This window comes from Hylobates moloch, unplaced genomic scaffold, assembly GCF_009828535.3.
Source record: "Hylobates moloch isolate HMO894 unplaced genomic scaffold, HMol_V3 SCAFFOLD_7, whole genome shotgun sequence".
In the NCBI taxonomy this organism is placed as follows: domain Eukaryota; kingdom Metazoa; phylum Chordata; class Mammalia; order Primates; family Hylobatidae; genus Hylobates; species Hylobates moloch.
This window is the reverse complement of record NW_026652282.1, coordinates 115,469,836-115,495,002: the sequence shown is the minus strand read 5'-3', so window position 1 is coordinate 115,495,002 and position 25,167 is coordinate 115,469,836. Positions and strand designations below refer to the sequence as shown.

At 39.9% G+C, this 25,167-nt stretch overlaps 2 protein-coding genes across 6 annotated transcripts in view; one reads left to right on the top strand and one right to left on the bottom strand.

The window, feature by feature from the left end:
* MOSPD1 (motile sperm domain containing 1) overlaps positions 1-14,633 on the top strand; it is a 25,957-nt gene extending 11,324 nt beyond the window's left edge. Inside the window, exons 2-6 of one of the 2 annotated variants that reach the window (XM_032757665.2) lie at positions 4,229-4,483; positions 4,598-4,673; positions 6,722-6,939; positions 12,101-12,262; positions 14,557-14,633. In XM_032757665.2, coding sequence (XP_032613556.1) covers positions 4,330-4,483; positions 4,598-4,673; positions 6,722-6,939; positions 12,101-12,262; positions 14,557-14,588 — 642 coding nt within the window. In that variant the 5' untranslated portion in view covers positions 4,229-4,329 and the 3' untranslated portion in view covers positions 14,589-14,633. The remainder of the gene's footprint in view (positions 1-4,228; positions 4,484-4,597; positions 4,674-6,721; positions 6,940-12,100; positions 12,263-14,556) is intronic. The other variant, XM_032757666.2, reaches the window with a different exon arrangement.
* Positions 1-25,167, bottom strand: part of PABIR3 (PABIR family member 3) — a 417,014-nt gene that overhangs the window by 312,527 nt on the left and 79,320 nt on the right. The gene's annotated exons all lie outside the window — the stretch shown is intronic.

The following is a 25,167-nucleotide window of genomic DNA, read 5'->3' as shown; positions in this document are numbered from 1 at the left end:
GGATTACAGGCATGCACCACCACGCCTGGCTAATTTTAGTATGTTTAGTAGAGACAGAGTTTCACCATGTTGTTCAGGCTGGTCTCGAACTCCTGCCCTCAGGTGATCCGCCCGCCTTGGCCTCCCAAAGTGCTAAGATTACAGGGACGAGCCACCTCGCCTGGCTTGTTTCCAGTCTTTTGCTATTAACAACAAAAAACTAGCTCTTACTGGGTGCCAAGTTCTGTTCCATGTTGTTTCACATAAATCATTTTATTTAACCCTCAGCACTGCAGAGAAACCTTTCACCTACATGACTTCACACAAGGGGAATATATATGCCAGATAAATCCCTAGATGTACAATTTCTGGAACTGAGGCTATGTGCATTTAATTTTGGCACATGTAGTGGTTATGCCAATTCACCTCCCTACAAACAGTGTAAGCACATGCTTGATTGTTCCCATCATATGCTATCAAAATTTGAGTTTTACTAATGGAACAGGTAAAAAATTGTGTCATAGTATGGCTTTAGCTTGGATTTCCTTTGCTGTGAGTGAGGTTAAACATCCTTTTGTTAAGTTCAAGGACAACTTTTATGTCCCTTTTCTATGAAATATTATAGTTTACTATTTTTTTGTTTTAGTTTTAATTGACAAACAATAATTTAATATAATTTTATATTGAGTTGTCTTTTTCTCAGTAATTTGTAGGCCCTCCATATAGTAGGGAAACTATTGCCTGTGATATGAATTGCAAATGTTCTTTTGGCTTTGCTTATAAAATTTTTTTGCCATGCAGAGTTTAAAAAGTTATACAGATGAATTTATCATTTTTTGTTTGTTTCTGTCTTCAGGGACAGTTTTTCATTTGTTTGTTTGTTTTTTTCCCAAGACGGATTCTTGCTCTGTTGCCCAGGCTGGAGTGCAGTGGCGCGATCTCGGCTCACTGCAAGCTCCGCCTCCCGGGTTCACGCCATTCTCCTGCCTCAGCCTCTCCGAGTAGCTGGGACTACAGGCGCCCGCCACCACGCCCGGCTAATTTTTTGTATTTTTAGTAGAGATGGGGTTTCACCGTGGTCTCAATCTCCTGACCTTGTGATCCGCCTGCCTCGGCCTCCCAAGGTGCTGGGATTACAAGCGTGAGCCACCGCGCCCTGCCGAGGTTTTTTTGTTTGTTTGTTTTTCTCATTGTTTCTTCTAGAGTATTTATGGCTTTATTATTATTTTTTAATTTTACTTTTTTTAAAAAAACTTTTATCTGTTTAGAAGTTTCCCTGATTAAGGAGTGAAGGATAATTTTTTTTTTCTAGATAGATATCTGATTTAGCCAACTTTTATTGATTAATCTATCCTCCACAAATCAGAGATACCACCTTTTATCCTAAATTAAATTCTCATCTCGACAGAGTTTTAGAATGAGATGGTGCATATAATTTTGTGATGCCAAATTTGGATGTTCTTTTCCTAATGCTTCCGAAGATAGTAATTATACAGCTTACCATTTTTTATTAAAAAAAAAAGAGAACACATCAAACTTCTGAGAGCACATTATCCCAATAGAATGTGTATGCTTTTGAGTAGAAGAAATAAAAATGCAAAATTAGAATTATTTAATCGGATGCCTTTTAGAATAATCTTAGTTTTTTTGTTTTTGTTTTTTTTATAAACCCAGGAACTTGATCATGTTAGTTCTGTTTTATTTTATTTTCTTTTTATGAGACAAAATCTCAGTTTGTTACCCAGGCTGGAGTGCAGTGGCGTGGTCATGGCTCACTGTAGCCTCAATGTCCCTGGACTCATGATCCTCCCACCTCAGCCCCCTGAGTAGCCGGGACTACAGGCATGTGCCACCACCCTCAAGCTAATTTTTGTATTCTTTGTAGAGACAGGATTTTGCCATATTGCCCAGGATGATTTTGAACTCCTGGGCGCAATAAATCCTCCCACCTTGGATTCTCAAAGTGCTTGGATTACAGGCATGAGTCACCGCATCTAGCCTTAGTTTTATTTATTGAAGTGGACAGACAGTATAGTGGAAAGAATACTGGACTAGGAGGCAGGAGGCCTGTCAACTTTAGTTTTTTGTCTTTTATTTATTTATTTATTTATTTAATTAATTAATTAATTTTTTTTGAGACGAAATTTTGCTCTTGTTGCCCAGCGATCTCGGCTCACTGCAACCTCCGCCTCTCGGGTTCAAGCAGTTCTCCTGCTTTAGCCTCCCGAGTAGCTGGGACTACAGGCGCCCGCCACCACGCCTGGCTAATTTTGTATTTTTAGTAGAGATGGGGTTTCTCCATGTTGGTCAGGCTGGTCTCGAACTCCCGACATCAGGTGATCCGCCTGCCTCGGCCTCCCAAGGTGCTGGGATTACAGGTGTGAGCCACTGCGCCCAGCCAACTCCTGGCCTTTCTTACAGGTAGAATTATTTATGTAGTCTTCTGATTCTCTAGCACCATATATACCATGGTATCCTTATAAGCATCTATTATAATAGAGGTAGCTTCAATATTTTTGCTTGTCAATTAGACTTGAACTTCTTGAGAGTAGAGCCTGTGCATTATTATCTTTGTATCTCTGCTCAGCTTCTGACATAGTTCTTGGCATATAATAGATGTCCAGCTGAAAGAAAAGAATAAACATTTGCATACATGACTATATAGCTCCTATTTGATAGAAGTTGGAAAGGCCTCTATCAGAATCAGAGCATATGAGCCTCAATAGCTGGTAAAACCAAATAATTCATTCATTTGTTTTATTTTTCTTTGAATGTATGAGAACCTGAACTTGAAATTGTTAAAAGGCTTATAGTCTATTTTAAAGGTGTGATCTACAGGGTAAAAATCAGATATTTTCTCTGATTGTACATTTTAGCTTTTGCATTTTATTTTTAAAAGCTATGTTTCAATTGTGGGGGCACGCCTGTAGTCCCAGCTACTCCGGAGGCTGAGGCAGGAGGATTGCTTGAGGCCAGGAGTTCAAATCCAACCAGGGCAACATAGGGAGACCTTGTCTCTTAAAAGAAAAAAAGGGCACACTTGATGTGCTTGGTAAATAAGAATATTGATTAAAATGGGATTAGGAAATAAATACAGAAACATCACGCTTACCAGGCATTCAGACTTCTGTCAGTTATAGCTATCTGGAACGTATTCGGGAACCCAGAGGGAATCCAAAAAAGCCTCTGAAGTTGGAGAACAGCTTTCACAAAGCATGTGTACTTGATGTAGGATGGAGAGGCACAATGCCACTCACATGCCAAAGCCCTACTTACTGACTTCACATTTTCATAAAAACATTCCAAGGACTGCTTAGCATGTGTGGTCATTCGGCCTCCTTTCAAGACATTTTAGCTTGTTTCTGGTTTCAGTAAAAAAAAGATTAAAAGAACTCTCCCACCCATGCTGCCAAGAAGGCACTAAATAAAGTATTGTTGACATGAGTGTAAAAGTGATTCTCATGGTTTTCTCCAGAAATCATGGAAACTTACTTTGTGTTTATTTTTTAGTCTTTAAGAATTCTGCTGGACTCATGCAAAATCAGTTGTGACGATACTTAATTTATTCTACTTTTTAAAAAATCTGAGGTTTAAAAAGAGCGATATCCCTTTGATCTCACCTCTTTGAAAGGGGGTCATTAATTTGAGAAAGACTTCTTTATTCCTTTGAGTATTTAGATTATTAATCATAGGTTGAAATCCTCAATGTGAAAGGAGCATATATAAACTTCTTTGCATAATTTGGTAAAAGCTATATAAGTAAGTCAAAGGAAAAAGTCAAAAGGCATGTTTAAGTGATTTGAGGACTTTTTTTTTTTTTTTTTGAGTCGGAGTCTGTCTCCCTCTGTAGCCCAGGCTGGAGTGCAGCAGTGTGATCTTGGGTCACTGCAACCTTTACCTCCCAGGTTCAAGCGATTCTCCTGCCTCAGCCTCCTGAGTAGCTGAGACTACAGGCGTGTCACCACACCTGGCTAATTTTTGTATTCTTGATTTTGTATTTTTGTATTTTGTATTTTTAGTAGAGACAGCATTTCACCACATTAGCCAGGCTGGTCTGGAACTCCTGACCTCAAGTAATATGCCTGCCTCGACCTCCCAAAGTGCTGGGATTGCAGGCATGAGCTACTGCACCCAGCCGATTTAGGGGCCTATTTTAATGCATGCTAAATATACTTTTTGTGTAGGGGCTATAGATTAATGAAAATTGGGATCACTCACTTTTCTTCTTGCTGTCTCCTTCTATTTCTAGATTGCCAAAATGCTTTGGAGTTTTTAACTAAATCTAAGAAAAGTCCAAAATAGATTTGAGACTGTAAAAACAGAAACTGCAGCAAGGGGGATTCAGTGCCAATGCATCAACAAAAAAGACAACCAGAGTTAGTGGAAGGAAATCTTCCTGTTTTCGTGTTCCCCACGGAGCTCATATTTTATGCAGATGATCAGTCAACACATAAGCAAGTGTTGACACTGTACAATCCCTATGAGTTTGCCTTAAAGTTCAAAGGTGAGTCTCCTAGCTCTATTTTCTGGGTTTTTAGCTGGTCCCTACTAATTTTTTACTTGTAGAAACTAATTAAAAAAAAAAAACACTAATGGCCATTGTGACTTTTTCTTTCAGTTTTGTGTACTACTCCAAATAAGTATGTTGTCGTTGATGCTGCAGGTGCAGTAAAGCCTCAGTGTTGTGTGGATATGTAAGTCAAGATCAATTCCTGGTAACACGTTTTAAGTGTGTTAATATTTATGTTTTTAACTTGAAAAAAAAAAGATATTTTCTTGAAGCTGTTCTCACATAGGCATTTATTATATTTTGAATTTTTGCCGAAAGTTTGTCTATCGAAATTGTTTCTAAGAGATTCAGCCAAATACTTAATAATATTTCATTATGTTGGAGCTCATGTATATGTTAGTATCTCCATGAACATTTTCTCATTGTTGTGGTTTTAGTCATACCAGGGATGCTTATAAAGGTAAAGTTCTGACTTATTCCTTTAAATTTCTCCAGCTATAATAGGGGATTTAGCTTTCTTTGGAACATACTGCTATTATAGTGACATTTGGAAAACTATAATACTACAGTCTAAGAACAATGGTAATATAAGTTCATCTGAAGTGATTCAACTAAAAGCCTGGAAGTTAAACTATATAAACAGGAAGCAGTTGTGTAACCACTCATCTGTAAAATATTATTTGAGCTCTTCCAGATAATTTCATCTTAGAGTGTCAGATAAATGATTGTTCAAGCTGTTCATATTTAATTTTTATTTTAGAACTAGTGATGACCAGATGGATCCATTGACCAGCCCTTAATTTAAGCTAACAAGTACACTGTATTTGTTTAAATCTTCTGTGAGAATGAGAAGCAGAATTCTTTTCTTTTGAATACTTTTTCACCAGCTCAAAGCCATAAAATGATGTATCTTTGAGAATGTGTTTTTGCACATTTTAAAAAATTTTCATTCAGTACACAATAAGCAAGAGCTATTACGAAGAAATGTAGTCTCTTGCCAAATAAATGTGTTACTTTGACCTAATCGTTTTGTGTTCCCTAGTAAGAACAAAATAAAATAAATGGAATTGCAGAAAACTCATAAGAATTACAGTGCTTGGCTGGGTGCAGTGGCTCATGCCTGTAATCCCAGCACTTTGGGAAGCTGAGGTGGGAGGATCACCTGAGGTCAGGAGTTCAAGACCAGCCTGGCCAACATGGTGAAACCCCATCTCTACTAAAAATACAAAAAAAAAAAAAAAAGTTGGGCATGGTGACAGGTGCCTGTAATCCCAGCTACTTGGGAGGCTGAGGCAGGAGAATCGCTTGAACCCAGGAGACAGAGATTACAGTGAGCCGAGACCACACCATTGCACTCCAGCCTGGGCAACAAAAGTGAAACTCCATCTCAAAAAATAAAATAAAACTACAGTGCTGTATACTCTTTTCTCTTTAGAGAAGTAGAGATGTATTATTGGCCTTCTGTTGCACTGGTAATAGTGGATTACTTACTTATTCGATTGCTTGTTTCTACCTGCATACATGGAATTCAATTTTAAGTGTAGGGTGAGGTTTGTTGCCTAAACAATAAGTAAGTAGCAATAGAAATTTATGAGATGTTTGTGGGGAATAAACAATTGCATGTATTCCTATTTAGTAAATGTTGCTGCACTGAGTTATCCAGAAAAAAAAAAATGTCATTGCTAAAAAGAATTTTTTCTTTCCTTTTTTTTTTTTTAAATAAGACAGAGTCTTGCTCTCTTGCTATGGCAGCGATCATAGCTTAGTGCAGCCTCAACCTCTTGGGCTTAAGGGATTTTCCTACCTCAGCCTCCCAAGTAGCTAGGACTACACGCACACCACCAAGCCAGTTAATTTTTAAATTTTTTTTGTAGAGACGGGGTCTCTGTGTTGCATAGGCTGGTCTCAAACTCCAGGCCTCAACCCCCCAAAGTGCTGGGATTACAGGTGTGAGCCACTGTGCCTGACCAAAAAGGAATTTTCTTTACCTGTTATTTTTTTGCTTAAGATTTTTATTCTGTGTTTTAGATTATGTGCTTTCATCCAATATTTCCGAATTACTCATTTCTTTTGGGTTATACTGTGATTTTTTAACATCTTAGCAAATTTCTGTTTTTGAGTATTTGGTTGTAGTTAGTTAATATTGTTTTAGTATATTAAAATATCTCACTGCATTCTGTTTGGCCAGCCCCCAGAAATCTAAACAGCATTTGTTATTTTTGCTGTTTTCAGTGTGATTCGTCATAGAGATGTTCGATCCTGTCACTATGGTGTAATAGACAAATTCCGTCTCCAAGTTTCCGAGCAAAGCCAAAGGAAGGCTTTGGGAAGAAAAGAGGTTGTTGCTACTCTTCTCCCATCAGCAAAAGAACAACAAAAGGAAGAAGAGGAAAAAAGAATAAAGGAACATTTAACTGAAAGTTTATTTTTTGAGCAGTCGTTTCAACCAGGTAGTTTTGGGTTGTTTTTAAAGCCCTTTTGAGGTCTTACACGTTATTAACTTTAAAATAATCAGGCAGCCAAGAATAATTACTAGAAAAATCATCTACCACTTCAAACATGGTCAACTACTTCAAAACTGAACCTAGAGAATCAGGTACCTGAAGTAGAACAAGAAACCTGGAGGTGGACTTTGAGAGGAGGGAATACCCCTCACTGGACCAGGCTATAAGGAGAGGGTAGATGTTGCTGTAGCCTTTTAATTATATCTGTATTTAAACATAAACATAAATATATCTAAGACTGCAGGCACCATACTTTATGAAGCTAGTACAATTTGGCAGTTCTATACTTTTGTTTCCATGACTTTCCTATATCCTTTCTCATTTAATTAGTTCCAAGGAAGAGAGAGATTGTGTTTGGCAATAGGCCAAGCTTAGTGCACTGTTCATATTATTTTGAAAAAAAAAAATCTCATTAAAGTTGAAGTTAATTAAACTAAGTAGATTATAATATCCCCTGTGGGCTATTAATTGAATCCCTCTCCAGCCCTCATTTCCTTCCAGCTTAGATATTCAGAAGTGTTATGATATATTCTTTCAACATTGACACTACCCTCATATTCAACTCTTTGGACGTCATTATCCCGTCTTCTTAACTTCTCATTATCTCCTCCTAAACCTGTTGTAATAGGAGGAAGATAAAATTTTCCATAGAAAAACAGGGAAACTGGAAACTTTTTGATGGTGTTACTGGTACATGAATATGATAGCAGCGCCCTTGAAATTGCAACATTTTATGAAGGATTAAAAAAAATCTACTTGCTGTTAAATTCAGTCGTATCCGTTTGTTTATTTTAGGATGTTTATTTCAATAACAGGGAGTAGTGCCTCTTTGATTTACTGTAGCCAAGTGTTTCTTCCTAGTCCATTAGGGACCATCTAGATTTTCTGGTAATACCAGGACTAGTGACTAGGTAGTAGCTATTAGGTTGGTGCAAAAGCAATTGGGATTTTTGCCATTACTTTTAATTGCAAAATCCGCAATTACTTTTGCACCAACCTATAGTGAATTGTTTTATTCTCAGCAACTATTATCAACTGACAGGACCAGCTTTTCATCTTTTGAAGCTGAAAGAGAACCTTTGTCCAGTGTCACTTTGTCAGATCAATATTGTAAAGTTAACGTAGTTATGAAATGCAAGATTCCCTTTTTAAAATGCTTCCTCTAGTACAAGAAAGGCCATTTAATTTGTATTTGTTTTTTGAAGTTACACTTGTAATTTAAAATGGTCTTTGAAGTTCAGTTTTGTATTTAACAGATTGGTTTAATAACCAAGAATAATAAGGAGTAAGATATATGTGTATGTAAATATATGTAAGGAGAACTTTATTCCTTTTATTTTTAAATTTATTAAAATTCAGGTGGAGATCATGCTAAAAGGCTAAATAATTATAGTATGTATTGTCTTATTTTTTTATTTTTTGAGAAAGGGTTTCTCTCTGTCGCCCAGGCTAGAGTGCAGTGGTGCCATCATAGTTCTCTGCAGCCTCCAACTCCTGGATTCAAGTAATCCTCCTGCCTCAGCCTCCCGAGTAGCTGGGACTACAGGTGCTCATCACCACACCCAGGGTCTTGCTATGTTGCCCAGGCTCGTCTTACCTAGCCTCAAGCAATCCTCCTGCCTCAGCCTCCTAAAGTACTGGGATTACAGGCCTGAGCTCCTGCACCCAGCCTTATTTTAGTTTTCTAACAAACCTTGCTATCTAAAGTATATTAGAGAATTTTTCTAATTGTAAAATTGGAGTAGGCAGATGAATGAGGATAGGTGATGCTAGCATAACACACGGTGATCTCTGTTTTGGGGGAAAAAATTATCTAATCTATTCCTCTAAGGAAGCTCAATGAAGGCAGGCACTTTTCCTGGTAATATTATATCCTCAGCACCTAGCACAGGGCCTGGCAGAGAAGTTACATAATGAACTTGTAAATGGGCTGAGCTAGGAAGGCTGGACTTCAGGTCTGGTTAGGGTCTGTGGGAATGGTTTTTTTGTTTTGTTTTGGCTTACAAGGTTTTCATGGCTGTGACAGCTGTTTAGAGGAAAGGTGATACCAGAGCAGAGCCCCAATCACAGTCCTGGCCAACATGTCCCGTTTATGGGTAGTTACCCCAATATGCCTAATTACCTGGAAGTAAGTTGAGTGAAGTTTTCTTCTTTAATAGTAAGTTGATATTTACTTTTTACATGATAACTGATTTAGTCTCCTGTCTATTAAATTTACAGGAATTTATGTGTAGTTTCCAACATGTGGAAAACTCAGGTTTTTAAGTTTTTCTGAACTAAAATGTTGAAAATTAATTGAGATTGTTTTGGGGAGGCTTTGAAATGTCATTACTTTTACAAGTCCTTAGCTTAGAGAATATTTCAACAAATGCATATTATTAAAGTATTAGAGGTACAACAGTGTTGTGAGACTCACTTTTAGCAGGAAAATGGTTGATGGCTTCATTATGAAAAATTTGGATTTTGAAACATATTGAAAGTCAGTAAAAACGAGAAAAAAATTTAAGTGTATTGTATGAAACACATATAGCAATAAGAAAATGTACCTGTAATCTCACACACTTAACAAATCTGCTTATATAAGTGTTCCATGTTACTTTCCAGACCTTGCCTATGTGCATAAGTACATTTTGTGAGTATATTTTGTGAGTTTTTTTCATTCAACAGAAATTTAACTGTTGAATTAAGGGAAACCTACAAAGTATACTTTCATAAAATACTAGAGCTCAGGTTATTAAAAAGCCATTTTAAAAGATACATCTGAATCTTAGTGGGTTTGTCTTAATTACATTATTAATGAACTGCTATGTCTATGCTATAATGTTTGAGTCAGTGCCCTCTGGCTTAAGAAAATTATGATCTTAATTATTGTTTATAATAATAAAAAATTGAAAATAACCGAAAAGTTCATCAATTGGGAATTAAATATTCATAAGATAGTGTGCCAGGCAGACATTTACAAGGATCTGATAGAATGATGAATGCTTATACATTGTCATAGAAAGAGCTTCAAATATATTTCTAAGTAAGGAAAAAAAACAGTTATGTAACAGTATGTATAATATGGCCTTATTTATATAAAAGATTCTTCTACATGTTTATATGGGCATTTGTAAAATCTAAAAGGATACATACCAAGCTGTTAACAGTGCTAGCTCTAGGAGGGTGGAATTATGGAGGAACATTTACATTTTCTATATCTTTATAACATATTTTACAACGATCCTGTAGTACTAGGGGGGGGAAAAAAGCTTTTTCCATTTTGAAAAATTTCAAGCATTTATGCAAATGTTTTTTGAATACTAAAAATTCCAAATTTCTCTAAATACTAAATGTTCTCTAAATACTAAAAATTATTTGAAATTATCTTTATTGTGGGTTTGAAGTGAATGGCTACTTGTCATAAATAACTGTTTTCTTTGAGAATTCATCCTTGCAACAAAGATAACTATAAAGGTACTCTATTAACTGAAACAAGACTTGGGGTTTTTCTTTTAGGTATTTCTGCTATTGTTTCATTCCAAGCAATAATTACTATAAAATTTGAATTTGTTTTCACCTCTCTGGCTCTGATGAAGTTCAGTTAAACTCCACACAACAGCTAAGGTATTAATAATTTAGAAAAGTTCCATTTAATAATAGAATGAACAGCATTATTTCATTAATGAAACACAAAGATTGTGTTGCTGTTGGCTATTCCTTTTAATGAAAGGAAAGGTAGTGGGAAAAGCTGTATGACAGAAAATGCTGTTATTGGGTTTCTTAAAAATATGGGTATGTATACTATACACATACAGCCAGAACTGTAGAATAGCAGGTCTGATAACATTTTTAATCTTTTTTTTTTTTTTTTTGAGACGGAGTTTTGCTCTGTCACCCAGGCTGAAGTGCAATGGTGTAGTCTAGGCTCACTGCAACCTCCACTTCCCGAGTTCAAGCTATTCTCCTCCCTCAGCCTCCTGAGTAGCTGGGACTACAGGTGCGTGCCACCACACCCGGCTAATTTTTGTATTTTTAGTAGAGATGGGGTTTCACCATGTTGGCCAGGCTGTTCTCAAACCCCTGACCTCATGGTCCACCCACCTTGGCCTCCCAAAGTGCTGGGATCACAGGCGTGAGCCACCGTGCCCAGCCTTTTTAAAAAATCTTTTAGAATTTTATTTCAGGAACATTTAACATGAGATCTACTCTCTTAATGAATGTTTGTGTACAATAAAATATTGGTTAAATGTAAGAACAATTGTCGAGTAGATTTCTAGGACTCACTCAGTTTACATAATTGAGACCTATGCCTATTAATTAGCAATTAAGCATTCTCCTCCTCCTCCAGCCCCTGGCAAGCACCCATTTTGCTCTCTGCTTCTATGAGTTTGACTATTTTAGATTTCCTGTGTAAGTGGAATCATGCAGTATTTGTCCTTCTGTGACTGGCTTATTTCACTTAGCGTATTTGCCAGATACTGTTGCTGCTGTTTTCTTCTTTGCTATAAATAGGTTAGAGCAGAGGGAAACACTTTTGGTTCCTTAACATTTTCAAAATTGATAGCGGGATGTACAGTTATTAGGATCAAACCTATCTGGGGAGCTCCTTAAAATATTCCCAAAAGGTAGTGGAGGTCTAGTGTGGCAGGCTCAAATTGAATATACACCGGCAAGCCACTGGGGTACTGGAAGAAAGTATCAGAACTTCAATTTATATTTATTTTGAGCACATTCTTCCAAAAATCTATTTGTATGTTTTATATTAAGCATAACAGTACAGAACTTGTGCATGTAATTTTAAAATGTGCATACATTGATGATACATGCTTGAATACTTTCTACTGACTAGGGTGGGATGGTCGGGGGAGTTGGTGACCTCCTTTCAGTAAGAACTCACTACCTCACAATGCCACGTCAGCATTCCATCCTGCAATGATTCAGACCAGTTAAGACATGGCTTCCACATCAGCCCAGCAGTTAACTCTCAGATGGATGAAAATGATGGGGAAACAATCGGAGAAGTTAGACAAAATCAGAATCCTGGTCTGTGGCAGCCAGTGTATGTGAAGGAACTTTTGTCTTAAAGTTTTTAGAAGGAAGCTTAGGGATTTTTGTCTTTTTACAGAAAACAGAGCTGTATCCTCAGGACCTAGTTTACTAACTGTCTTCCTGGGAGTGGTGTGCATTGCAGCCCTGATGCTGCCTACACTGGGGGATGTGGAATCGCTGGTGCCTCTCTACCTCCACTTAAGTGTGAATCAAAAATTAGTGGCTGCTTATATCTTAGGTAAGGGTTTTAAAGATGCATTTGGGACATATGTGTAGGGCTTTGTGTGTGGTAGGGTGGTGGTGGTTTGATTTTTTTTTGTTTTTTTCCAAAGAACAGGTAAAGAAATGCTTCAAGAGCATATTGAGGTCAGGTGCCTTTGAAGACTTTAACTCATATTTAGTTCTTTTTAGCTTATTTATCTAGTACCTGATACTGTATTCAATTATTTTCCTTTTGCTGACTTGCAATGGCATAAAACATGTATAAAATGTAAAACACATGCATTCCACGATACAGCATTTCTACTTTTAGGAATTGCTCCTAGGGAAACAGACAAAGTACATACAGTGATAAAGATGAACAATGCAGCCTTGTTTAATATTGTGAACTTTTTTATTATTATTTTTTCTTTACTTTTGAAGACACCATGTTCAGAACCTTTCTCTTTAAACCAATTCCCTTGTTTCCTGTTGATTCACTATTTCAGTCATCCTGGCTTGAAATCTTAGAGTTAATTGTTTCAATTGAACAAATATTTATTCCGTACCTTCCATGTGTCGAGGATTAGCGTTCTGGTGATGAATGACTTTCCTCATGTTCTCCTCTCACCTTTGCTTAGATGCCAACTCTTTTCAGTATTCCCTGGCATATGTGCTTTCTCTTATTTATTTATTTATTTATTTAGAGACGGAGTTTCGCTCTCGTTGCCTAGGCTGGAGTGCAATGTTGCAATCTCGGCTCACTGCAAGCCCCGCCTCCCAGGTTCAAGCGATTCTCCTGCCTCAGCCTCCTGAGTAGCTGGGATTACAGGCATGCGCCACCACACCCGGCTAATTTTGTGTTTTTAGTAGAGACAGTTTCTCTATGTTGGTCAGGGTGGTCTCGAACTCCCGACCTCAGGTGATCCGCCCAACTCAGCCTCCCAAAGTGCTAGGATTACAGGCGTGAGCCACCATGCCCAGCCGCTCTCTCGCTCTCTCTTTTTTATTTTGAAATCATCTTCTTGATTGTCTCTCCCTTCTGTCTGTGTTCCTTCTCTCCCTATTTCTTTCCCCCATTCATTCCCACCCCCAACCATCCATCATGTTGTCAGATTAATTCTCTTTTGCTCTCACAACCACCCCCTAGTCAAAAACCTTCAGTGGTTCCCCGTAATCCATAGGATGAAGTATATAACCTTCAGTGCCATAGTTTGGCATTTAAGACTCTCCACAATCTGAGACCTCTCTGAGCCAATTTTGTCTAGCTGCTTCCTTCTGTAAATCACTGCATAAAGCCTTTTAGATTATTCACTCATTCTGGAAAAGCTCCTCTAGCGGCCCAGTCCTCCAGGCGCTTACTCATGCCATTCCCTCACCTGAAATGCCTGCCCATCTGCTCGTTCTCTCTTTCCTGTCCATCTTTTTTTTTTTTTTTTTTTTGAGATAAAGTCTCGCTCTGTCACCCAGGCTGGAGGGCAGTGGCTGGCCAGATCTCAGCTCACTGCAACCTCCGCCTCCCCAGTTCAAGGGATTCTCCTGCCTCAGCTTCCCAAGTAGCTGGGATTACAGGTGCTCGCCACCACACCTGGCTAATTTTTGTATTTTTAGTAGAGACGGGGTTTTACCATGTTGGCCAGGCTTATCTTGAACTCCTGACCTCGTGTGATCCACCTGCCCCGGCCTCCCAAAGTGCTGGCATTACAGGAATGAGCCACCATGCCTAGCCCCTGTCCATCTTTTAAAGCAGCTTTTTATCACTGGGGGCAACTTTTCTGACTGCCCCAGTCTCATGTGATTATCCTCCTTCGCTGTACTTTTTTTTTTTTAATCACACTTTCATCATCCTTCATTTAGGACTGAGCATATTCTTATTATTATTTTATATTTTATATATTTTCTCTTCAAAAGAGAGAAGCAAAGCAGGAAAATGCCATGCTTCTGTCTCTTTGTGGCCCTAGGGCCCTGGGATACAGGTAGACTCTTGATGGTTCTGTTAACAAAGTCCACTGGCTTTACCCATGCTTTAAAATGGCACATCTGCTATTATTATGTTTGATGTGACTGGATAAAGTAGAAGGTATGTTTGATAGATAGATTTGCTATGGCCAGACATTAGTGATTTAATTAAATCTCTCCAGTGACTGCCCATTGCTATAAATTGGATTTCTTCTTTATCATATCAACAAAATTCAAATTGACTTTGAGTTCTTGGTAGAGTACCTGCCTATGTGCTATGTTTTATTTGTTCATTGAGGTCCAAACAATTGCTTATTGAATGAAAGATTCTATTAGATGCATATCTTTAACTGTTCTCCATTTTTCTTCTTTCAGGTCTTATCACAATGGCCATACTTAGAACATGAGCAAGGATTTCAATTGACTTCTGAAGTAAATCTGTCTTGAAAATATGAATGTGGACTGCCTTTTATCTCTATTTCACTCCATTAACATGCAACAAACTATTGAATGATTTCAAATAATTGCAAATGTATAATATATATTTTAAATTATAATTTAATTTGAAGGACTGCAGAACATTATTTTACAGACAGCAAGGATGCTTCTGAGTGACACCTGGGAAATTATTTGAAGAAATTCTTTTTATACCTATACCTGTTGTGCAAGAAACTTTAAAACATTTGTTATTTTCTCACCTTTTTTTCCAATTCACTTTGATTGCTAGGGGTCATATGTGCTTCGAAGTTACAGGACTAAAAGAGCAAACTGACCGGCCCAAAACTAAAATGACATTTATTCTCTAGCTACAAACATCAGCGTTATTATGTTAATTATACCTTGCCCTCTAAAATGGTTGCCATGGTGTTTCTAAAAATAAGTGTTTTACCATTAATGTGTAGAGGGCAAACAAAGCATAAAGTACTAAGGGATCATGCTTATCCTAGGGTCTCGCAGAAGAGAGGACATATTTAATTAATCTTGTGAATTACAGAATGGGTTGTGGTCCAGACACCAAGAATCACAGGGGTTTTTTAAAAAAACCTAATAGAAGTAGGGTGACCTCTCTCTTTGGTCTAAGAGTTCTAAAGGAAGGTAGGCATCTGTTTAATTAGTTGGTTCACCCTGGCTTTACCTCTGGTTAATGCTTTGTGTTAATAGGAAGGAAAAATCTATGTTTTCTTCCAAGCCCCTCCCTGCCTGACTTGCCCAGACTGGGATTACCAGATACCAGGTGATTTATGTGGAGATGATTTTTCACCTTTAAACTCTAAGCCAAGTGTAAGAAACTCTTGATAGCTGTGTCTATTTTATATCAGTCACTGAGACTTTTTTTAAGTTTTTATTTATTTTTAAGACAACTTTGCCAAAAAAAGTCCCCTAAGCACAACTATTTACATTTCTTTATAGCCTCTTCTGATCTTTAACACATATGCAGTTTTAACTTATTTTCATAGTAACTGATCTTTTGTCTAAGGATTTTTACCTGAAAGCACAATGTATTAAGAGTCTCTTGAAAATCATCTTTCAGATCTTTTTACAGAATGAACTTATGCACTGCTACTGTAGTATTCTCAAGGAATATATGTAAACACAAATGTATGCCTGAGGTTGGTTTTTGCAGAAAACAGTCTCTGCTTCTAAAAACTTCTATGTCTAGTCTTCCATAGGAAATCCTCACTGTTTAACTGTGTGAGGAGCCTGTCATTAAACGGATCATGTCTGTACATTGTGTAATGAATGAAAAGCACATAAATGTAATCTACTTTGAACTTTGTAAAAATTATGTATGGAGGCTATTCTTTCTCCATCTCAAGTCCTGTGTGTGCACGTGTGTGCAAGTGCACATATGTGTGTGTGTGTAATAACACATTGTAAAGAACAGAAATTACTTTAAGAAATAAACAGAAATGGATACCTGAGCTTCACATTGATTTAAACATTTTATTTGACTTATCTTTGAGGAACTTAAGGTTTTAGCTCTCCTATTTCCTAAAGTTGTCTCATATTTCTGTGATTGACATAGGAAAAATAGAAACAGTGAAATATATCAGCTTTATTTACCAAGGGATGTAATTCACTTTGTAATTTAACTTCTTGAATAGGTAACAATCATATGCTTCAAAAGTAAAAAACTATAGATATACAGTGAAAAGTCACTCCTCACCCTCCTGGTGCACCCAGCCCCTTACAAGTGACCACTTTTATTAGTTTAAATATACGTGTGTGTGTGTGTGTGTGTGAGAGACAGGGTCGCTCTCTGTCACCCAGGCTGAAGTTCAGTGGCGCAATCTCGGCTCACTGCAGCCTCAGCTTCCTGAGTAGCTGGGATTACCGATTTGCACCACCACGCCTGGCTAATTTTTGTATTTTTAGTAGACAGGGTTTTGCCATGTTGGCCAGGCTACTTCTGTTTCTTTATGCAAAACATATACAAGTTGAGTATCCCTTATCCAAAATGTATCCCTCATCCAAAATGCTTGAGACCAGAAGTGTTTAGGATTTGGGAATTTTTTCAGATTTGGGGATACTTGCATATACATAATGAGATAACTTGGGGATAGGACCCCATCTCTAAACATGAAATTTGTTTCATACATACCTTCATACCTTATACACATAGCAGGTAATTTTATTTTTCCCTTGGGGACATTGAATAAACTGTTGTGCACCTGCCTTTTGACTGTGACCCATCACATGAGGTCAGGTGTGGAATTTTTCACTTGGGGCATCATGTCAGTACTCCAGAAGTTTCAGTTTGGAGCATTTCAGACTTTGGAGTTTCGGATTAGGGGCGCTCAACCTGTATATTCTTATTTCTTTTCTATAGAAACAATAATAGTTTCATGAGTAGTCAGAGACCTGGGGCTTGAGCTGGCTCTGGAAGGGTGAGTTTAATTCACATACAGAGAGGAGTTGGATTCACAAGAAGAGGCAAGGATGTGCCACGAGGTGAGATTTGTTTTGAAATAATGTCTAGGGAGATGAAACTGTTGTGTGATCCATTATCTCCTGTCTGCTGTGAAGAAAACTTTACTGCCATGACTCATGGGGATGAACACAGGCTCATGAGGAAAGAACTAAGCTAGCCAAGGGGCCACAGGTATCATGAAATCAGAGAAGAGGTAAAGAAGTAATTCGTGAAAACAAATATGATTCATCCTGAAGGCAGCTAGCAAACAGGAAACACAGCAAGAGACATGGCAATAGTTGCAATTATCTGTCACTGCGGGTGTTTCTGCCACCTCGAAATCGTTAGGCCAGCACAGTTCTGCCACCCGAGTTCATTTCAAAAGGAGTTGTACAAAGTCGGCATGTGAAGTTTTAAGTTTCTAGAAAAGATTCTGGAAACAAGTGTCTCCCAGGTATTTTCATTCACTGAACGAGTAAGTTGAAGGACTATAGCGGCTGCAGAGGTGGTATCTACAGGGTTTCCACACACACACGGAAATGGACGCTAAGGTTTCAAAACTTGACTATTATGAAAGAGATTGAAGATTTCAAGTGGTACCTAAAACCCTGCCATTTAGAGAAAGCATGCCTAAAAGGAACAATTTAGACCTAAAGGAAGTTAGGGGGTGGGAGGAACTGGGAGCTATCTTAGAAGTTTCAAATGGAGGGGCCCAGCCAGCCTAGCTGCATTATCCTAGAAGCAGAATGTCAAGTTAGTGATTATGTCATTAGGAAAGTATTTGCTACACCTATAATCTGGAAGTGATAAACAACATACCAGAGCAGAACATTAGTCTCTGGGATTAAATAGCAAACAGAATAACAAAGAGTTGACCCAGCTAAGAGAGGCCTGTTCAGTTACCACATCAAAGACCCTTTAAGTAAAACATGGGCAGAAAAAGGAGGAATAAATTGACACTGGTTTGGAGAGGCTTTATATGACCAAGAGAACAAAAATGCAAGCTGGCTGTTTATTTTGTTCATTTAGTTTTTCTGTGATTTGCCCGTCACTTAGTTAATCAAAAGATAGTCAACAAATTAAAGTGACACCTGCCATGGGCTATGTTATCTTCAGCGCCTAATAGAAACTGGGTCCAGTTCAAAGAAGATGATGGTGAGGAATGTCCAGCTCACTAAATACGTTTGCCAATTAGCTGGGTGATTGCTTTGTGAATCACTGACTTAACAAACACATAAGCTAGACAGTTCAGAATGTGATCCAGGTAGGTGGGGGAAAGGCTTGATTTTATAAAGTGAAAAGAATAAATGAAATGATTTCATAAGAATGCAGACAGATTTTTTAGTCCACCAGGGTAGAGAAAAACAATGCAAAATCTGTCTTGACAAAACGAAGTGTGAGGTGTGATTATGTTAAGAGAACTGCCAACCTCTGGGATAGAAAGCAGAATGCAAATGTGGCACAGGAGCGCGCACATACACACAGATGAAATCCCACAGTAAATTACTTTTGCACAATCATGTCACAGGAGGTATGGTTAGGAATGGATTTGGTTTCTTTCTTTCCCTCTCTCTCTCTCTCTCCTTCTTTCTTTCTTTCTTTTTTTTTGTCTGAGACAGAGCCTTGCTCTGTCGCCTAGGCTGCAATGCAGTATTGTGATCATGGCTCACTTCAGCCTCAACCTCCCAGGCTCAAGTGATCCTCCCACCTTAGCCTCCCAAGTAGCTGGGATTACAGGCACACACCACCATGCCTGGCTAATTTTTTTATTATTATTATTTGTAGAGATGGGGGTCTCACTTTGTCAGGCTGGTCTCGAATTCCTGGGTTCAAACAATCCTCCCACCTCGGCCTCCCAAAGTGCTGGGATTACAGGTGTCAGCCATCATACTCGGCCAGGAATGCAATCTATTAAACAAAAGCACCCTCTCTCCTAATAAACATGTTTTTGCAGCTAATCACTGTACTAGATAACCTGTATCTTCTGCTGTTCTCAGGTTGCTAGGGAGCAGATGTTTTTTGTTTCTTTGTGTGTTTTTTTTAATAGACTTTATTTTTGAGAGCAGTTTTGGGTTCACAGCAAAATTGTTCAGAAAGTACAGAGTTCACATATACTCCGTCCTCCCTCCCCCACGTGCACAGCCTCTCCCACTAGCAACATTCCTCACCAGACTGGTACATTTGTTTGTTACAATCAATGAACCTACATTGACACATCATGATCACTCAAAGCCCATAGTTTACATTAGGGTTCACTGTTGGTATAACATATTCTATGGGTTTGGACAAATGTTTAATGATATTCACCCACCAGTATAGCATCATACGTAGTAGTTTCACTGCCCTAAAAATCCTCTGTTGGGGTTTTCTTTCTTACCTTAAAATATTTCTTAGGCCGGGCGCGGTGGCTCACGCTTGTAATCCCAGCACTTTGGGAGGCCGAGGCGGGCGGATCATGAGGTCAGGAGATCGAGACCACAGTGAAACCCCGTCTCTACTAAAAATACAAAAAATTAGCCGGGCGTAGTGGCGGGCGCCTGTAGTCCCAGCTACTCGGAGAGGCTGAGGCAGGAGAATGGCGTGAACCTGGGAGGCGGAGCTTGCAGTGAGCCGAGATTGCGCCACTGCACTCCAGCCTGGGCGACAGAGCAAGACTCCGTCTCAAAAAAAAAATATATATATATATATATTTCTTATGGAAAATTTTGAATATTTACAAAAGTCAAGAGAATAGTATAAATGAACTCTGCCTATGTACCTATCACCTGCCTTCAGAAACTACCAACCATGGCCAATCGTGATGAGATGGATTTTAGTGTTTTTTGTTTGTTTGTTTGTTTGTTTTGAGACAGAGTCTCGCTCTGTTGCCCAGGCTGAAGTGCAGTGGCACAATCTCGGCTCACTGCAACCTCCGCCTCCTGGGTTCAAGCAATTCTCCTGTCTCAGCCTCCCGAGTAGCTGGGATTACAGGCTCGTGCCACCATGCCCTGCTAATTTTTGCATTTTTAGTAGAGATGGGGTTTCACCATATTGGCCAGGCTGGTCTCAAACTCCTGACCTCAAGTGATCCACCCGTCTCTGCCTCCCAAAGTGCTGGGATTACAGGCGTGAGCCACCTGCGGGGCCAAGATGGATTTTGTAAAGGATATGGGTACATAGCTATTGGCAGACTGATATTACTTTTGTGGAAAAGGGACTTCTCACCCACTTTAAAATGAGTGATTGAATTATTCCAGGGTAAACAGGCATTAGTATTGAGCATTAACTGTGTTAGACACTTTGCAAATGACATCTAGACCCTTGCTGTTCCATGTGTGGTCCGTGGCCCAGCAGCATGGGCTTACCTGGGAGCTTACTGGCCATGGAGAGCCTCAGGCTCCACCCACGACTGACTGAACCAGGGTGTGCAGTTTAACAAGATTCCCCAGGTGCTCTGTCTGTATATTGAAAGTTAGGGAGTACTGACTGCCTGGCACAGAGTAGGCTCTAAACAGCCTCCTAACAATCTTGCAACAAGATCACAAGGCAGATATCATCATGTCAGATTTACAAAATGAGCTAACTACAGTGCAGAGATGCTATTTGGCTTTTCCAAGATCCCACAGCTAATAAACTTAGGTCAGTCTGGCTTCAGAGTCTATGATTTATAGCATGCTTCCTCTCAGAGAGTTCTTTTTTTTGAGGCAGAGTTTCGCTCTTGTTGCCTAGGCTGGAGTGCAATGGCACAATCTCAGCTCACCGCAGCCTCCATCTCCCAGGTTCAAGTAATTCTCCTGCCTCAGCCTCCCGAGTACCTGGGATTACAGGCACCTGTCACCATGCCCAGCTAATTTTTGTATTTTTAATAGAGACAGGGTTTCACCATGTTGGCCAGGCTGGTCTCAAACTCCTGACCTTGTGATCTGCCCGCCTCGGCCTCCCAAAGTGCTGGGATTACAAGCGTGAGCCACCGTGCCCGGCCGAGAGTTTGCTTTTTTAAAGGGAGTTTACTGGCCAGGCGCTGTGGCTCACACCTGTAATCCCAGCACTTTGGGAGGCTGAGGTGGGTGGATCACCTGAGGTCAGGAGTTCAAGAACAGCCTGACCAGCATGGTGAAACCCTGTCTGTACTAAAAATACAAAAATTAACCGGGCATGGTGGTGCATGCCTGTAATCCCAGCTACTAGGGAGGCTGAGGCAGGAGAATCGCTTGAACCCAGGAGGAGGAGGATGCAGTGAGCTGAGATTGCACCACTGCACTCCAGACTGGGCAACAAGAGCAAAACTCCGTCTCAAAAATAAATAAATAAATAAAATAAAGGAGCTTACTTTTAGGGCAACTCAGTGAAAAAAGAAACCAGGATGGTATATGTATACATAACACCAAAACAACCAGTCATCTCAGCAACAACAGCAGAAAACCAAACTGCTACCATGCAAGCTACTTGCATGCTACTTGCTCCACTAGAAGGCTTTTCACGTTTCAGCCAGTTATTATGGTGTCATGTTGGACAGCTAAATATTTCAGAGCAATCAGAAAAAAACCTAGAGCAATTATCAAAGTTATTCTCTCTTGTCAGTGACTGTTAACACAAATAGGAACCAAATTGCAAACCACATGCTCTTCCAGAACAAAGAGAAGATTTGCTATAGTCCCACATAGCTGGTAAAGGCATTTTAAAAAATCAGTCAGATCAGTCTGACTTCATGTAGGCAGAAAGGGCAGGTAGTTGATTGCTATTTCTCTTTCTAACCCACTGAGTGACCTTAGCCTGTAGCTCTGCATGAGTGTTGAATTGCTTACACCAATAAGAGAAACTTAAATGCTTGAGCACTGCAGGGCAATACAATAGGCGCTTTTGTTTCTGGGTAGCTTTTTGAAAGGAATATTACTGGAAAAGGTAGAAAAAACATAATTCTTGGAGCACAACCCCCAGTTTAGCAGGAACTCATTAGATCTCAGGAACTTCTCCCTTCTAATCCTGAGAGGAGATTAAGCCATTTCCTTCTCTTTTGCTGCCCTAAAGACTCTGGGGACTTGCATTAATGGATCAGCATGGCTACTTGGTTTTGCAATGAGCTGATTTGATGATTAATTAGCCTCTAGCAGGAATCTGATGAAGTTCTTAGCTCAAAGCTCCAGGGATCCAGTTCAGGGCAATCTGCTCTCATAATCAAAAAGACCAGGTGAAGAGGCTCACAAACTGGCCTGATGATACGTCGCCATGGGGTTATGATTGACTTTCTACTTTATAACCAAATGACCTGGACATAATGTGCTGTTGTGAAACAGTAATATACTATGGAAAAGTAGTAAACCTACTGGATCAACAAAGCTAATTGTCTTTATACATGAGATCAAATTCTTAGTGTATCTCCCCTGCCATGTAAATAACCATTTGGGTCATTTTATCCCACATTCTAATGAATTTAATATTTCATGGCCAACCTTGCCCTCATACTAAAAAATGTAATGAATAATATTAATAGAGTCAACATAAGCAAAAACAAAACCAAAAAACATATAGGGTAAATAGATAAGACCTTAAGAATTATTCTAAGAATGTTTTTCTAAACACTGAAGAACATTTTAAAACAGGGTACTATTAATACTGTATTTTGATAATGTATTAATCACTGTATTTTCCCTCCAAAGCTTCATGAGACTTTTCTAAGCCATAATTTTATTTCAATGATCACCATTGTAAGATTGGAAGGGCAGTTATTATTTATCTCTCTTTTACAGCTGAGAAAACTGAGACTCTGAAGTTGAAGTTACTTGCCCTCCAAAAAAAGGCCTCCCAGTGAGTAAGATGCAGAGCCAAGACCAGCATGCAGATCACGTGCCAGCCCTGCATTCTTTCCACTTCCCATAAGTTGAAGAAAAAGACAGCACGAAAGTAGCCACAAAAATGACCTCCTACAAAAACCAAGGCAACTGAGAACATGTCAGGTTTACTAAATTAGTTGAAAATACCCTTTCTCTTTGGAAATTACAAATTACACCTGGTGGGTTATTTGATGGGGCAGAAAACTTGAGACATAAGAAGCTGCACTCATTGTGCTTATGATTGCCCTTGGCTGTGGGCTGTGACGTAGACCCAAAGCCGTGGCCCTTGGAGTGGGGCACAGAGCAAAGCCGTGGCCCTTGGAGTGGGGCACAGAGCAAAGCCGTGGCCCTTGGAGTGGGGCACAGAGCCAGCTTCATCCTCTCCTGCCCTCCCTCACTGCTCATCTTCTCCTCACCTAAGGGGAAGTGAGGAGTATTCTGGAAAGCAGTGGTCTCTACTCAAAAAGTAGGGAACTGGGGCCTTGTTTCCTGGGCTGCAGTGTCTCCTAGATCAAAGGCAGATGCCTGCCCTGATCGCTGCCTCTGGGGCTGGCTGTGGAGGGAGTCATTAGTTTGAAGTCACTTCTGTGTGTGTGTGTGTGTGTGTGTGTGTGTGTGATGGAGTCTCTCTCTTGTCACGCAGGCTGGAATGCAATGGCACGATCTTGGCTTACTGCAACCTCTGCCTTCCAGGTTCAAGTGATTCTCCTGCCTCAGCCTCCCAAGCAGCTGGGTTTACAGGTGCTTGCCACCAAGCCTGGCTAATTTTTGTATTTTTAGTAGCGATGGGACCAGACTGGTTTCCAACTCGACCTCAGGTGATCTGCCTGCCTCGGCCTCCACAAAGTGCTGAGATTACAGGCTGAGCCAGGTTGGGATTCAAGCACCCAGCCTGAAGTCACTTCTAAAGAGCACCACATCCTAATGGATCTGAGCCTGGCTTTGTGTATGGGCTGCTATGCAGCTGAGGAGACCACGGTGCTCTTCCTGAAGTGAAGAGCAAGTTAAGTTTGTGCAAAGTGAAAAGATGTCAAGAGGCCAGGGGAGAGGGGGTGGGGGATCCAAATTGATCCTACCCGTGGCATCACCATGGCTTCACTTCTGCTAGCCTCTTACAGTCTTTGTTCGTTTCTTTTAATTCTTTTTTCTCTAAACTTCCCTTTTTGCTTCATTTCATTCATTTCATCTTCCATCACTGATAACCTTTCTTCCAGTTGATCGCATCGGCTCCTGAGGCTTCTGCATTCTTCACGTAGTTCTCGAGCCTTGGCTTTCAGCTCCATCAGCTCCTTTAAGCACTTCTCTGTATTGGTTATTCTAGTTATACATTCGTCTAAATTTTTTTCAAAGTTTTTTTTCTTTTTTTTTTTTTTTTTTTTTGAGACGGAGTCTCGCTCTATCGCCCAGGCTGGAGTGCAGTGGCGCAATCTCGGCTCACTGCAAGCTCCGCCTCCCGGGTTCACACCATTCTCCTGCCTCAGCCTCTCCGAGTAGCTGGGACTACAGGTGCTCGCCACCACGCCTGGCTAATTTTCTGTATTTTTGGTAGAGACGGGGTTTCACCGTGGTCTCGATCTCCTGACCTCGTGATCCGCCCGTCTCGGCCTCCCAAAGTGCTGGGATTACAAGCGTGAGCCACCGCGCCCAGCCTTTTTCAAAGGTTTTAACTTCTTTGCCTTTGGTTTGAATTTCCTCCTGTAGCTCGGAGTAGTTTGATCGTCTGAAGCCTTCTCTCAACTCGTCAAAGTCATTCTCCGTCCAGCTTTGTTCCGTTACTGGTGAGGAACTGTGTTCCTTTGGAGGAGGAGAGGTGCTCTGCGTTTTAGAATTTCCAGTTTTTCTGCTCTGTTTTTTCCCCATCTTTATGCTTTTATCTACTTTTGGTGTTTGATGATGGTGATGTACAGATGGGTTTTTGGTGTGGATGTCCTTTCTGTTTGTTAGTTATCCTTCTAGCAGACAGGACCCTCAGCTGCAGGTCTGTTGGAGTTTGCTAGAGGTCCACTCCAGACCCTGTTTGCCTGGGTATCAGCAGCGGAGGCTGCAGAACAGCGGATTTTTGTGAACCATGAATGCTGCTGCCTGATCGTTCCTCTGGAAGTTTTGTCTCAGAGGAGTACCCAGCCGTGTGAGGTGTCAGTCTGCCCCTACTTGGGGGTGCCTCCCAGTTAGGCTGCTCGGGGGTCAGGGGTCAGGGACCCACTTGAGGAGGCAGTCTGCCCGTTCTCAGATCTCCAGCTGCGTGCCGGGAGAACCACTACTCTC